This window comes from Ursus maritimus, unplaced genomic scaffold (genome assembly GCF_017311325.1).
Source record: "Ursus maritimus isolate PB19 unplaced genomic scaffold, ASM1731132v1 scaffold_10, whole genome shotgun sequence".
NCBI classification, from domain to species: Eukaryota; Metazoa; Chordata; class Mammalia; order Carnivora; family Ursidae; genus Ursus; species Ursus maritimus.
Window position 1 is genome coordinate 74,484,545 of NW_024423344.1, and position 16,658 is coordinate 74,501,202.

General features: G+C 42.2%; 1 protein-coding gene across 1 annotated transcript in view; it reads right to left on the reverse strand.

The window, feature by feature from the left end:
- Nucleotides 1-1,047: 1,047 nt before the first annotated feature.
- FAM155A (family with sequence similarity 155 member A) overlaps nucleotides 1,048-16,658 on the reverse strand; it is a 601,033-nt gene continuing 585,422 nt past the window's right edge. The window contains exon 3 of the mRNA XM_040624480.1: nucleotides 1,048-1,337. Coding sequence (XP_040480414.1) covers nucleotides 1,048-1,337 — 290 coding nt within the window. The remainder of the gene's footprint in view (nucleotides 1,338-16,658) is intronic.

A 16,658-nucleotide genomic window follows, 5' to 3' on the forward strand; every position in this document is an offset into this window, starting at 1 on the left:
AAAACTGTATATATTCTGTATACTGCAGGTGTTGGAGTGTCTCTACGGTCTCCTCCACGACCACACGGGAGGAGAAAGAAACCCAGATTTGTGTCCTCAGTCCCTTTGTTGCCATTCGAGGGCCCACAAGCGCCGAAATGTGCCCCCATCCTGACTCGGGGTGGCCCCCAGCCACCTGACAACCGGCGAGGAGGGACGGGCCTCGGGGCCTCGGGGAAGGGGAGCTGGAGCAACGTAGTTCATGGTGGTTTTCTTTGCTTTTATTTTGTTGTCAACATAAAAAAATGTGTTAACTGTCTGATTCCGCCTACCATGGAGAGCACTCTTGTTCTGCTCCCGGCGGGGTGGCCGCGGCGGCCCGGAGCCCGGGAGCGTGTGCGCCCGCACTGCGGCTGCACAGACAGACAGAAGCAAGCCATGTTGTCTGCTGGGGGCGGGGAGGCGGGGAGGCCAAGGACGGTGGGGAGGCCGGAGAGGCCGGGGAGGGCAGTCGGTTCGGGAGGCAGGAGCGAAGAGTTCGGGGGGTTTTTTTATTTGTATTTTCTGTTGTTTTCTTTTTTTTGTCTTTTTTTGTCTTTTATGATTTTTTTTGTTGTTGTTGTATTTTGCTATACCGTGAGGTCATAGCGATCATTCCTCTAATAGAAACTGACAGGACAGAGAGACAGAACTACCTGATGAACACACACAATGACTAGAAATATATATATATATAGAGAGAAAGAGACAGTGAAGACTTAGTTTACCTCTGAGAAACCATCCCCAAAAATAAATCCTGTATTAACAAGTGCAAAAAATTAAACGAACAAAGAAACCCAAACCAAAGGAAAGCAAATAAAACCTCCAAACATTAAAACACAGTGTATAAAATGGTGTGAGAAATTTAAGTCACTTTACAGCCTTTTAGTCAATAAAAAGCTGTGTTTGTGTCCTCGTTTGGATCCAGGCCCATCTTCTTCGGTTCTACTCCAAAGGCCTCGCGGGCGGGCAGCGGCAGGAGGGTCACAGCACCCCGTGTGTCCCATGGCGCCGGGGGCCCCTCCCGGGCTACTCGTCGCGCGGCGAGCTCTCTTCCAGGGCGTGGAGGCCCCCCCAGCCCAGCGCCGTGCCGTTGTGCGCCGCGGAGGCCGTGAGCACTGTGTGCAGGAGAATGAGCACGAGCACGCACAGTTTGAGTCTGCCGTTGCCCAGTCTGGCTGCTGCGGACACCGTGAGGGACGTCCTGGGACAGGGGCTGCTGGTCCCCAGCGTCCCTCCGGAGGGCTTGCTCGGGCGCTCTTCTCTCCTGACATCACAGCACTCGGGGTCATCGGTGGTTAGAAAGGTTTCGTAGAGCCCTGGGGGATGAAGACAGGGCGCGGTTAAAACGAAGGCGGAGCTGCGGCCGGAGCCGGTCCTGTCCCGAGCCACAGCCTCTCGCCAGCAGTTAGGCATTTTGTGATGGGGAGGCCGGGGAGACAGTCTGGGTGCAGAGAGTCAAGGGTGCTCTCAGACCCGTGCTTCTAGGCTCCCCACTGCGCTTCCCTCTACTCCTCGACCGCAGAGCCGGGGGTTTCCGCGTCAGGACCACACAATAAAGCTTCATGAGGCCCAACAGCAGAACCAGAGGTTCTCGATCAATGTGGGGACCAAGGTTGCACAACCACCCTTTCTCTTTACCAGGAATGTGATTAACTGAGGCAACACATAAAGGAACAGTGACTAGTTGTGCTCAGTGAAACCCCGGATCGTAGCATCAGAGCTCTAGGAAACCCCTCTCCTCATCCCTTGCTCTCCTCAACCTCACCCTGTCTCTGCTCTCCTTGGAGCGACGGCAAAGCCCCCGAAACATCCAACGGGGGGACCATTTCCTTTGGATCCGTTTTACAAATATTGCTCTTAACCTCCCATTTGCTGTTCCACTGCAGAATACCTATCTTGTGCCTGGACCATTGCAGGAAGAGCCTCTCTGTTCTTGGTGTTCTGTTTGCAACCTCCCTTCCAGCCTGCCTTCCCAGGAATGTCCGTCTTGCTCGCACTCTCTTTTCTTCCCTCCTCAAAAGATCTCATCTCTTTCCCTCGTCCTCCCTTCCCCCTTCCTCTACAATAAGATATTGTTCTCATTCTTAAATTGATTAATGGATATTTTAGAAACATTCAAAGTGGTGAAAAGAATAACACACTTTATATCTGTCTTTCCAATCTTGTTTCTTGGTCTATTATATATAATGTTAAGTAGCTACATAAACCATTCTGTAGCTTTTTTTTTTTTTACTTGACAGCAACATTTTCTCAAGAGTGGTAGAATAAAGTTTCTACACATTTTATTAAACTATCCTTAAGCTTGAAACTTTATAAAGGAGGAGAGCATAGCTGTAAGGATTAAATAAGATTTTGTATGTAAAAAGCTTGGCTTAGGGCCTAACATAGAGAAGCAATTTGAAAATTTTGGTTACTCTTAATAATAATAGCTATTAATAGTGTCTCTTTGCCTCCACCTACATAATACAATCTAAAATATCTTTTCCTGTCTCTTCAGACTCCTTGACCAGTGCTCCAGACAGCCTGAACTACCGGCTCTTCCCAGAACACGTGATACGTTCACCATTCCCCAAGCTGCTTTTCCTTCCTGGAATTTTTCCCATCAACTCATGGACTTTACTCTCATTTATGCTTCAAGTTCGGCTTCCCTGAAATTCCCTGCGTGAAGTCTATACTCCCCCCCTGGGCTGCTAGCGCATTCTACGCAACTCTTCAATAGAGCAATTGCTATCTGTCCTTTTCAGCACAATTGCTAATTTTAGGTCAGTTTCCCTATTTACCTATCACCTTAAAAGCAAGAACTATATATTTGGCTTTGTGTTCCCAATATATAATGGAATGCCTGAACAAAATGGATCCTCAAATATCATTTATTACATGAATATACTCAATATATAGTTGTTTAAAAAAAGAGAATCTTTTAAATAAGATATTATACACTGCAAACTTCAGTTCCTTTTAAAGAAATGACCAAGATATCCTTATAATGATGCTTACAATATTCATTTCTTCTTAGGCATTCAAAGGTAAACTTCACCTTCTCCTAGATAGAATATGGAAAAAAAAACTGAATTAATGAGGTCTGCAGCTCCGACATTTTTAATGTATGATATTTTTCTTTTTCGTATACGATAACCTCACTAGTAGACTAATCATTTATTGAAGTATATGTTTTCCAAAATTATATTCTACAAAGAAGAGAGTGTATAGTTAGGATTATAGAAATAGAAATCTAAAGGTCATTTAGTTGAACACTTTGGAATGTTAATAATGAAAATCTGTTGAACAATTTCATCCAAATAAGAAGCTCCCCCAAACTCGCTCAGAAGCTAGTTTGCTGATTTATAACTAAAGTCATTTCAGAAAGAATAAAGCAGTTCATTCAGGCCAATAAATGTATCTTCTTCCCAACTGATAAAATTCATACTGTTTCCTTTTCCCCTTGTCCATCCTTTTAATAATTTTTTCAGAGCTACACATGCATATATATTAATAATGAAATAATTCCACGAGATATTTTTTAAAAATGCCTCCACCTCCCCCATCCCCAATTTTTCCTTTTCAGAGGCAAATACCTGAACCTCTATTTGCTGTTTTTGAATTTAGCTACATTTCTGTAAATAACCTGTTTTATGCTTTTCTTGACTTTTCACTTTTTTTTCTTTATGGACTTCCCTCTAGGACACGTGACAGCAACATTATCAGGGATAATATTCATTTTTCAACTCATATGCACCCCCATCCCTTCATGGTAGTATGTTCAACAAGGCCCCTTTTATTAGGATGTTACACAAACAATTCTTAATTCAGACATGCAGGAAACTTGAGTTTTCTGTTCCTTATGGCTCTGGTCTTCCTAGAGGTAACCATTACCTTACAGTTTCCTATGTACTTACTACTTCAACCCCCAACCCTTCCCAGTTGTTTCAGCAGAATAGGGTGTCCTATCAGCTTCTCTCCTGGAGTCTTTGGCCATCTGGACCTGTTGCTTTGTTGCCTGGCACCCAGCTACCAGCCCGACAGCCTCAGTGAACGCTCTCGTGGTGGGGGACGCTTGTGGCTTCTGTCCTGGGGGTTTTCTATTCAGGTATAGCTTCCATGTCCTTTCTCGGTATGGTGGACCATGGCATCTCCATCTTCCTAAGAAAAAGCTCATGGGAGCAAATTTCCGACATGCTGCACGCCTAAAAATATGTCTAGTCTACCTTGTATTTAATTGTTTGGCTGAGCATGGAATCCCAGTTCAGGAATTCTTATCCTTCAGATTTCCGAGCATGACTCTTACCTTCAGCTGTCGGGGTCCTGGGACCTGTCCTTTAATTCTCTTATCTCATCTCTCCTACTTTATGCCACTTCATCCCTTTGCTCTACTTTCTGGAGGATTCGGTGAGCTTTATCATGTAATGATTTTATGGAGTTTTATCCTATCGTATTTTAATTTCCAAGAGCTCTTTTATGTACTCTGAATGTTGGGTTTTTCTTTTCTTCTTCTTCTTCTTCTTTTTTTTTTTTTTTGAACTGACTGTTCTCATTTCACAGTTGCAATATATTCTTTTATCCCTGAGATATTTGCAGTGCTTTTATTTACCATGTTTTATTTCCTCCCTGCATGCGCCCTGTTTCCTCCAAGCCATTTTTTCTTCTTTGTTTCTCTCTTATTTTTAATGTGGGAAGGCTGTGCAGTCTTCATTGAATGCCTGTAGTTAAAAGCATTGCAATCTGGACACCTAGGCAGGGTTGTGAGCGGCCGGGTAAGGGGACCTGCCTGAACTGTTTAGATGGAGAGAAACTTGCACATTTCTTCCCTTTACGTTGGTCAGATTTCCCAGAACACGTCCAGTGTTATCTGTCCCGGAGGGCAAAGGCTGTGCTGCCTGTTTTCCAAGAACCAGATGGGAGAAGACAGCTGGGGATGGGGGAATCTCCCTCCAGTGTGCACACATTCATTTAACCCACATTTTGGTTCCCCCATCCTACCTCCCCCTGGTGGCACCCAACCCAACAACTTTCTCCAACCATCTCCAAAAAACAGTCCTCCCTGCCTCAAGAAATAGGCAACAGCCTTTCTCTGGGGTGAGGAAGAGCAGCGGCTGGGTTGGAGAGGCGCGCATGCGCTGTGGATAGCTTCTGAACAGATTTCCACTTTCCACCCTATGCGCACGCTGCTTCCTCCTCCGCGGTATTGACTGTCCTCCGTCCCTGTGTCTGGAGGGTCTGGGATGTGAATCCCTTTCGCTGGTTCCCCTCTGCTGTGTCAGCAAAGGTTTCAACAAACCCTTTACTGTGCACCAAGTTTTGTTCTTCCATTCTTTTGCATTTATGCCTAAAAACGATTTCTTTTCTGTTGGGTCTGCCTAGAAAACATTACCGCACTTTTCTCTATCCCGTTCTGCTCTTTCCAGCTCCGACTCACTCTCCCAGCTAGGAATGCTGCTGGCAGGTGGAAACTGTCTCTGGGCCCCTGGGCAGCCACCTCCAATCATCAGAGCACCTGTGAAGGGCCATTCCAGCTCCAGATACTGTCCCTCTGCCAATCCTCCTTCCCTGACCCCGGGCACAGGTGCATTTCCCCGATGAACCACCTGCATACCCATGCGCTTCCTGGGAAGGCTATCCAGAGCAGCTAACTCTTCCACACCATTCAAGGGACGATAAGAACTTGTTTCCAAATGAAAATAAAACATTTCTCAAGCAATCATTTCATTGCGTAGATATGTAAGTGATTGGGGTTTCAAAAGGAAAAAGGAAATCGTCAGTGAATGAAATGTTCTGATACATTTTGCTTACAAAATGCTCTATTTGCAATCTCTAATAAATCATTAGTTGCCATTTGACATTGAATAATGATAATAATAATAGCAATTATTCTATCTTACAGTCCAAACTCATGGAGATTTTTTTGAAAATTAAATAATACATATAAATTGCTTAGAACAGTGCCTGGCAGATAGTAAAATCTCACATAATAATAATTACTCCTATTGTAACTTGGGATAAATAGTGGAATCAAAATTTACTATGAGGAAAGACTTAAAAGAATATCCAATTCAAATTCCTTTTCTGTTTTCAATTCATCTGAGCCACTCATGGAAAAACCTTATTTTTCATAGCTCAAAACAATCACTCTAATATGGTCATTATAAATTTTATCTAAGTACAGGAAAGCCAAATATTCTAAGGAAATCCTCAAAATAACCACATGATAATGTTTAAATAAATCCTTCATTATCTCAGCAATTTACCTTTTACCATCATGCATGAGACTAATTTTTTCAGATACCTGAACAAGTGATATACTTAATATTTTTCTAAATGCAAAAGTTAAAAAACAGCAAAGTAAAAAGAAGGGGAAAATCACTCCATATCTGACTTCATTAGGATGAAAAAAGAAACAAGAAGAAACTGCTGGAATTTGTTTCCCCAACTTTTTTATTAATATAGACACACATATATACACACAGTGTGCACGTAAATTCTAGATTTCACATGGAAAATTCAATTCAGCATGTATGACTGTACAATGTTATTCTTTATTTGATTTGGTAGTATTAATTTTAAATGTATGTATATTACTAAGTGAAATTATATGTGTAATATACATATAAATATATATTCTATATACATTATTATCGAGTTTTAGTAACTCTAGAATAATTTATATGGCATGGAATCTATAAAACTTTCTGGATACAAGCTCTTTCTTTGAGGTAATTTGCATAATTGTACAGTTCCTTTCATGGCTATTAATCTGTCAAGGTTGTTTTGTGTCAGGTTTGATCATTCATATTTCTCTAAAAATAGCTTTTTTATTGAGAGTTTTACATTTATTCATGTAGAATTATACATATTTTAAGGCTAATTTTCTAATCCTCTCCTTCATTGTCAATACTTTATTTCATCTTTTTTCAATCCCAGATAAGATGCAAAATTTTTTTGCCCACGTTGCTTCAACTATCAAGGATACAGCTCTTGAATATTGATACGTTCTGTGTGTTAATGCATCAATTTCTTAATTATCTTCATCTTTTGCTTAACTTTTTTATTATTCCCCTTCTAACTATATTGAATTGAATGCCACTTTACTCATTTAAATTCATGTTTTTCCTTAATAAGTTAGTTATTGCTCTAAATCTCCCTCTGAGAATGCTTCAGCCAATTCTCTTACGTTTTAATATGCAGTGATTTTTGCGTATTCTGTAATTGCAATATATGTTTCCTTTTATATCTAAATGACTTAAAAGAGTGTTCTATGGCTTTTAAAAAATATCACTGATATATTTTCAAAACTATTTTTGTCACTAATTTCAAGTTTTATTTACCTTCATTTCATGAAAGTAGCCTTTAAAAAGTTGATTTTCTCTAATCGATTTCTTTGTGGGTTTTCTTCGTTATGTAAAATTATTATCTTACTATTTTTTGCAAATATCAACATTGGTAACAATGCTTAGTCTTCATGTTTATATATTTTTTCCTATTCAGAATGTCATCAACTGAGAAATGTGTCTTCCACAACCATTTCTGATGATTCTGCTTTAGAGATTTGGCGATTAAGTCAGTAGGTACAGAAAATTAATAAATCTTCACATTTTTTCACTAGACATTTACTATTAATCAAGAAAACATGATACTCTTTTTTCTTACAAAGTACATATATATATATTTTTTTGGTGAAGTTCCATTGGTTTTGTTCTGTTGTGGTTTTGAGCACATTTTGTCTGGTATTAATGTAAACTCCATCCAAATTAGCACAGTCATCTGATAAAGTTTTGTCCATTATTTTAATTTTTTTGGTCTCTTTATGTTTTCTCTGTACTATGTTCTACATATAAGAATTTTACAGTGATCAAAAAGGAAAGTTTAATCCATTTACGTTTATTGTCAGGCCTGTAGTGCTTGAACTTACCTTTATCATCATATAATAGCATTTTCAAAGATTTAAAAATGTTTCATTGCCACTCCCTTTGTTTTCTATCTTTTTCTATGTGACCATATTTAAATGCTATTTTTTCATAATTTGTTAAATACTTGCTGTTGTTAATTCTACTAGACTTTGGCTTTTAAAAAACCACACACAGGTGAACCTATATTTGTCTAATTACCAGGATCACTGATCAGGAAATTAACAAAATTTTGTTTCCTTTAACTCCTCATTCTTTATCATTTTTTTGGCTACCATCAGATATTTTAAACTCAGTTATTGTCAAATTAATCATATTTTATATCCTGTCTCCTATTAATTATTAATAATATTTGCATATTGCTTTCCATCTATCTTATTCTGGAATTACATGCTTGCAATTAACAGAAACTCACAGGAGTTACTTTAGGTGAAAAATGAAAAGAACGAGAACAGGTGGTGGGAGTAATATTGGAAAAATTCAAGCCTTTTTCATGAAATACAAGGCACACCAGGAGACATGAAGAACAAATCACAGGATTGGCCATCACAAAGGGACGTGCCCTCCACCTGGTGGAGATGAGCACTGTAATCTCAATTTCCTGCTGCACACCTCCCTGGGCAGGCAGGCTTGGCTGCCTTCTCATGCATATGGGCACACAGGACTTCATCATTTTGTTTTCTCAGTTCAACGCTGTCAGGTTGTGACACAATCCCAGAGAGGCAAATCTGTGTGACTCGTTCCGCTCATCCCCATCCAACCAGCCACAGGCTAGAGAGAGATTCCTGCAGGACAGACCCAGCTTTTTGAAAGACACATGTAACGTCAGTGGTCAAATACAGTAGTTTCCCCTGGAGCTTATAGGATACTTCCTCCATTCTCAAAATTCAGAAATGTTGGGAATTGAATCGAATTTCTTTAATTTTGCCAGAATGGGGAGAATCACTTTAACCTGCCAATGAGAGTGCCCTGAGGCTCAGGAATGATATCTCCTGTCATTTCTTTGATTGTTTCTTTCCTTGGTTTTATGTTTTGTGTTTTCAACTGCTCACATTCCCTGTCCTCATTTCTACACTGTTGGTGTCCACCTTGGACCTGGCCCCCACATTCTTCATGCTTGTCCCTCCCCTTTGCTTATTCCAATTTCTACATGGTTGATACTATACATCTGTAATGTGTTTGCAAATTTTCTCTGTTGCCCTGCAATATTTTCTTTTTTTAACCTAAACCCAGTGTTATGGTTTCCTGCTTCCCAGCCAAATTCCCTTTCACTCTTCTCCCCTTGTTTTAAAGGTTCTATACATTCTTGAATTTTATTGAGTAGATGTTATCTAAAATTACCCTCACAGTATTTTTTCTCAAATACGTGCTATATCATTCTGCTTCTCAAACTCAGTCTTCCTTCTTTCATGTAAAGTATATTTTAGTTAGATTCCATATTTCATTTTCTGTGTGTTTAAGGGTGAATCGAGTCCCCCAAAGAGATATGTTAAGGACCTCGAACTTAGTACCACAGGATGTGACCTGATTTGGAAAGAGGGTCTTAAGAGACTTAGTCAAGATGAGGGCATGATAGGTTAACTAATCCAATATGATCTGTGTGCATATATTAAAAATTAAAAAAAAGGAATTGGACACAGGGACAGGCATGGACAGAGGGAGGACTGTGAATGGACCCAGGGAGAAGGTCATGTGAAGTGGATGAAGCATCTACAAGCCAAGGAATACACAGGGTTGCTGGCAAACTCCCCAAAGTGAGGAGACAAGTGGGGAACAGAGCCTCCCCTCCATCCCTCAGAAGGAACCAACTCTACCAACACCTTAATCTCGGGCTTCCAGCCTCCAGAATTGTGAGACATTTTTCTTACAACAGCCCTAGGAAACAATATTCTATTTATTCTTGAACAGAGATGTGTTTCCATTTGTCTCCAAAACAGCTGGAGTGACTCTGCAATTTCTTTGGCTTGACATCTTACTCCCCTGAGGATGCTGTTAGAAACGCAGTAAGGGACCTGGTGCTCTGGGTAACCTTCCCAAGCTGGTGCTGTTCACCCGAATCTTCTCTGAATCTGCTTTGACACTAGATGACGAACCCACACACTTCCTCCTGGCTGCATTTCGGAAGAAGCCCAGGCCTTGCCCTGAGGGCCCTGCACAGCTGTGGAGAATGCTTCTGGTCTGGTCCTCACTGGCTTCAGGAAACCCAGCAGAATGTTTGCCAGCTGTCTCTCAATTCACACTTGTCTGTGAACCATTTTCCTCCAGGGAAGGACTGGTGGGATCACAGACCTCCACGTTTTACCTTCAACAGTGCTCACTCTTTCTCCTGAGGGGGAGGAGTTGCAGGAAGTGCCCAGTGTGCTCGAATCTGATTTCTTTTCCTCTTGAGGAAACGGCTCAGTTTCTTGCACATGGACGGCCCCCTTCCGATGACCTAGAGTTTTCAGGGGCCCGTGGTTATTTCACTGGAGTCAGAAGTGGGACAGTCAGATGCGTCTGTTTACTTTGCCACTTACTGCCTGCTCCTTTTTTTTATTCCTTACTAGCAATGGTTAAATGTACTAAGGATAAGACGGCATGATTACCTTTTACTTATACCCACGTAGGAGAGTTTAACTGGAATGCATTTTCATAATAAAAAATTAATATTTTGGAGATAAATGGGCAATAATGGCAATGAGAAAAATATCACATGAGGGTGGAAATAAAAATGCTCGAACAACATCAAAAGTATAGAATGGAATGCAAACGATTACCTTTTTCTTCGATCCTAATCCTCTTCTCCAAGGAGAAACACTTTTGATGGATTGTTTCTGCTTTTTGTTTGCTTTCATGTTGGGAGTGATTATCTTCATGGCTCTACGCAACAAATTTTTTCATCTATTTCTTAATCCAGTGATTTTAGACCAACTAAGGAACCCACTACCATTCTCTCCTCCCCCACTGATCCCTAAATGTGGCCAATCATTGTTTTCTTTCTAAAGTTACATTTTCCTCTGTGTTTGTGTTATATATATTACTTTTGAACATTGAAAGTAAAAAAGGTACATCCCAAGAGTTCATTTAATCCCATTTCATTACAATATCATTCAAGATCGTTGAAATATTAGGCAAACAGATTCTCACTTTTTATGCTTCATCAACTCATAACAATCATGAAAATTTTAGATCACTTTCTATGTGACCCATGATTCTCTTGCATGCTTTTCCTGAGGTTCTAATTGTCTTGCATTTTTCGTAGAATCAGAAAAAATGTTTTCCCTTCTTCCTTGTATCACTGATGCCTTCAGTCTCATAATCATTCCAGTTTCAATGTTCTAACATGAACGGGCTGTTTTTGTTGCACAGATATTATCTTACGCTTGATTTTTCCCTAAACCACCACCGTGAGATCCTGCAGTATCCTCTTTCTCGAACAACTCTTGTTTTGCTAGAGTAAAACTTCAAGTTATGTTCCAGATGGGATGTGTGCAAGGTAAACTTTCAAGAGTATACCTACTTCATTTAAACAAATAAACTTCATTCTCACATTCAAAAGGCAGCTTGTCAGGTACAGATCCTAGTTCACAATCTTTCTGGTTCTAATAACTTTGGAGGCAGCCGTTGGCTGTATCTCAGCGTCCAGTGCTGTGGGGAGAGTTCTAGTTGCATGTGTTTCCTGTTGATGGAGGAAGAGCTCACCACACATTCAGCTGCGAAACCAGCGCTCACTGACCCACTCATGCTTCTGTGGGTCAGAAGTCTAGCCGGGCTCATGGGTTTCTCTGGCCTGGGCTCACAAACCAAAATCAAGATGTTGGCAGGGCTGAGCTCCTTTCTGGAAATTCTTGGGAAGAATTCACTTCCAAGGCCATAGGGTGTGTTGGCAGACTTTGGTTCTTCTTGTAGGACTGAGGTCCTGCTGTCCTCATACTGGTGGCAGAGTAACTCTCGGCATCCAGAAGCTGTCTGTCCCCACTTCTTGGCTGATGGCCCCTTCTCCACCTTCAAAGCCAGCGATGACCCATGAAGTCCTCTCATTCGCTCTGACCTCTCCTTTTGCATCATTTCTCCTGCCTCTCATACTGTGTCTCTCACTGACTGACTGCCCTCTCCTGTGGTTCTCAGGGCTCATGTGACCAGAATGGGCTCACCCCGATGATCCAGGATGATCTTCCCCCCAAGGTCCACAACCTCAGTCCTACCTGCAAAATTTCTTTTGCCATGCAATGTGTTCACAGGTCCTGAGGAGTAGGTCACGGGCATCTTTTTTTTTTTTTTTTTCTTTTTTTGAGGGGGGCATTACTCAGCCTACCACTCTGCCCTCTGGCTCCCAAAGATTCACATCCATGCCACATGCAAACCACATCCCAAGATTCCAAATGTCTCCACCCAATACAGCATCAACTCAAAGTACGGAAATCTCTAAATCTTAGTTCCAAATCCCCAAATCTCCTGATCCAAATCACCTAAATTAGGTATGGATGGGACTCTGGGCATAATCCGTCCTGGGACAAAATTCCTCTCCATCTGTGGAGATCGTAGAAAGCAAGTTATCTGCTCCAAGCGTCCAATGGTGAGTGAGGCACAGGAGAGGACTTACAGACACTCTGCTTCAAAAAGGAAGACAATGGAAGGAAGAAAATGTCATCATCCCAATCAGTTTTGAAGTCCACAAGCTCCATGTGGTTTCCGGGCCTGGGAATTCTCCTGTGTGGTTCTCGGCTTCCCCTCTGGGCTCGGAGCGCTGCCCCCTGACTCATCCTTCCTCTTTCGTGACGAACAGCACGTGTCTGCCGCTGAGCACTTTCATTAGCGTGCCTGGGGGTGGCCGACACCCTTTCTTCCTTCCATCCTGCCCCTGTCCCTGCCCCCCCAAGCTGGCAGTGTTTTTGCTGCTATGAATTCTCAATAACTGTGTGAGACTCTTGCCTCTGTCCCAGGATTCACTCCGTCAGACGGGGAGCGCCTCCTCTGATCCTTCCTCGATGATCCCTTCGCTGTTTTGGGCCACCGCTCAGGGGGCTGAGAGGAGCCATGAGTCACACCTTTCACCTCTTCAGAGAGCCGTTTTGTAACTTCACACTTGGACCGTTCAGACTTTCTGAGGTATTGGCCTTGGTTGTGCTGCCACACCCTCTGTTCTGTTCTGCTTTCTCTCGAGTATGCGTTCCTGACAGGACATTTTTTTATCTTTCGCCATCTTGGAACATGGAGATCTTCCCAAATCATCAAATCCTGGGTTTGTATTACCAGTTCCTTTCATTTATCTCTCTCCTTTTGCATTTTATTGTAAGTAGCAAGAAAAGACAGGCTATATCTGAAACACTTTGCTGGGAAATCTCTTCAGCTGTAGAGCCAACTCCATCGCTTACGATCTCTGCCGTCCATGCTTCTGCGGGACCCAGTTCTGCTAGGCTTCCTGATACCACATAACATGCCTCTAGTTTCCATTAACACCCTCCTCATTTCCCTCTGAGCCCTGGCCGTTGGTCTTTAATGCCACACTTCTACCAACATCCTGTTCAAGGCAATCTGGGATTTTCCTTATCATGCTCTTCAAACTTCTCCCAACTTCCCCCCCATCTGGTTCCAGAACCACTTCCACATTTCCTGGTATGTGCTATGCAACCCCTGACTTCCAGTACCAAGATGTGTGTTTGCTTCCCATTGCTGCTGTAAACAACTGTCACGGCCACAATGGCTTAAAGTGGCATCCATTCATCACCTCCCAGTTCTGTAGGTCAGAAGCCTGGGGGTTTGACCGGGTTCCCCACTCAGGGTTTCGTGAGGCTGAAATCAAGGTGCTGGCCTTGACTCTCCAGGCTGATTCAGGATGTTAGCAAAATTCACTCTCATACGGTTGTGGTACCAAGATCCCTGTTTCTTACTGGCTGTTGACTGGAGATTCTGCTTGTGGAGACCACCTGCACCCCTGGCTGGTGGCCCCTTTCTCTGATCCTCCTGACTCTTTGTTCTGGCCTGCACTTCTCCCTTCTGTGATGACGTTGGGCCACCTGGGTAATCCAGGACGGTCTTCCTAGTTTAAGGTGAGCCGGTTATCGATCATAATTCCACGTGCAGCATGCTTTCTGCCTTGTAATGTCATATGCCCACAGGGATATCATCGGGGGAGACGACCAGTGAGGCCCAAATCCTGCCTCCATGCTGGCGTCAATATCCCTCTCATTTCATGGAGGGCTTGCTCTTCTCAAGGACACTTTTGGATACTGCATGTACCTGCTGTATTCTAAAATCTCAAGAGGATATGTTTGCATGTGGTTTCTTTATGGCTGCTTCCGCTGGGCCCCTTCCATCTGAAACCACATTTTTCTGGAGACTGCTTTGTGCATTGCTTTGATAACCTGCCCCTCCCCCACTTTTCACTTTATATCCTGTTTTGTTTTGTTTTGTTTTCTCCAGAAAGCTTGTATTGGGTGGATCCCAGCCCTTCCATATAATGTTTCCACCTCTCATTGCCTTCGGTCTGCAGGTCTCTCTACAGAGGAGCATTTTCCTTGGCTGAGCAAATGGGGACAAAAAGGACAAGCTGAGGCTCCCTTCCCACCACTCCCAAAGGCATCGCCAAGAAGGCTTCCTCACAGGAGCTCATTCAGTGTCATCAGAAGGTAGATCCTTGGGTTTTGTGGGTGAGGAATGGGATCACCAGTCGGCTCAGGTATCTGCTGAGAGCCTTCACTCCATCAGAGCACTTCTGGTCTCTGTGTTCCCCTGATCTTGACACATCCTCGGAACAAGCCATGATCAGCAGAGGGTCCTGCTGGAAGAACTGTGCCCTTCCCTGCCGTGGGCTCTCTTAGAGCCTACTCTTAATGCTCCCCTTCAAACGTCTTACTACTGCCTTCTACAGAAAAAATTTGTAAGTCTCCATTTTAATAGTGTCCCACTTTCTAAACAAAACAAAGCAAAACAAAATGGTTTTATTGCTCCTACGAATATATTCATTTTGTAGTTTTTATTTCAATTTCGATGAGATTTAGAGACAGATGGGAAGTAAAGTTTTGGCTTCAGCCTGCCAGCTTAGACCAGAAGTCACACCCATGGTTTGCAATGCAGTGGTTTACTCATTACCAAGATAATTTTTCGCCATCATGTAAATCCTTAGTGTCGCAGAACATAGTGTTTCAATTTTAGTATCTCTTCATTTTATACTGGCTAGAATAGTGATTTCACAGGAATCAATGTAGGATTTATTCAGAAATAACCTACAAAAACTACAAAATCAGCACCGGTATCCACATTGCGTCCATATTTTTTAAGGTAAAGATAGTAAAATAAGTCATCTCTTGAGAATTTGCTAGTTTTCTAGGGCTCTTTTAAAATTGGGCTGGTAAAACAATACAAAATGAGAGGCCAAGCTAAGAAATTTAGAAATCATAATGACCATCGACAGAAAAGAATTAGAATGAGATTTACGAGTATCTGTGCATTTATAGTTTTTATAGTATCTTTTTTAAGCAAGAACAAATTTTAGGTCACTAAGGTACACAGCTGAATAGTTTTCTCGAGGGGAGCATCGGCAGGTGTATGAGATCAGTGTGACAGCAAATGCTAGCATGGTCTCGCATCTAATGTTAATAGCATTATGTTACTTTCCTTCTACTTGACATTGTTGAGAATAAGAATCACTCCTTCACTCCTTCCTGGTGCTCGAAACACCTCGCAGCCTGTTTATCTCCCAAAGCACAGTAAGTATTTGTTTGATGAGGGGAAGGAAGCAAGGAATAATGCACCTCGAGTTGTGAGAGGATGTTCGAGGAAGACGAGTATGTTAGGTGACAAAGCACAAATACCTGGGTATATAAAGGCCATTCCGAGTTGAAAGCTAACTGTGCATTAGCTAGAATAGAAATTGCTCTAAAAACTGAAAATGATGCGAAATGAAATGAAAATCAAAAGCCCACATTAAAATGGCAGAGATGTTCTACAGAGAATTCACTCATTCATTAAGGCCATAAGCTGAGTCGAGAAATAAATTGGGCCTTTGAAATGTCTTGATAATGGGTCCTAAAGTTTTCCAGGACTGTGCTCGAAAAACAAAGATTGTCTGCAGCCGGAGGGACTATAATCTAAACAGAAATCTACCACACGCTCGTAAATATCACATTTCACGTTGTTATTTTCCTGAACATGGTTATGGTAATTTTCTCATTTTAAAAATTTATTCTAAGAAAATAGACGAGGAAAAAAATAAATGGACAAAGAAGATAACATTCTCACCAAATGTACCATTTTAATTTTCCACCCCTTCCCTAATGAATCCTTTGCTGGCTGCCTTGAAAGAGATGTTAGTGGATGGGGTGGAGGAGAGCCATACGGATTCCTGGAGAGGTCAGCGGGCTACGGGGCAGCCATTGGGGTCTCCACAAAGCATCAAAACCAGGCAGGGTTCAGGGCCATGGGTACCGTGGGGACAGAAAGACTTCTGCTCCTCTTCCTTATTCTGATAAGTTACCAAGTACCAGGAACTCAAGCGGAGCTTACAAGAGTCAGCAGGGAAAGGAATAAAAATCTCATCTCCTTCTCTTTCTTCACTACGGACCAACACTGCTGCGAGATGCTTCTGTGGTCCGACTGCTGTCACAGATGGGAAGAGTGTTGGAGGAATTTCACGAAGTGCTTTCAGAAATTCAGAGAAATCTGTGTGTCATACGACTTCCCATCCCAGGAGGATGTGAGAACGTTGGCTCTCTCGCATAGATGTTTCTGTGACTTCGTGCTTAGGCCTAGCTGGTTCAG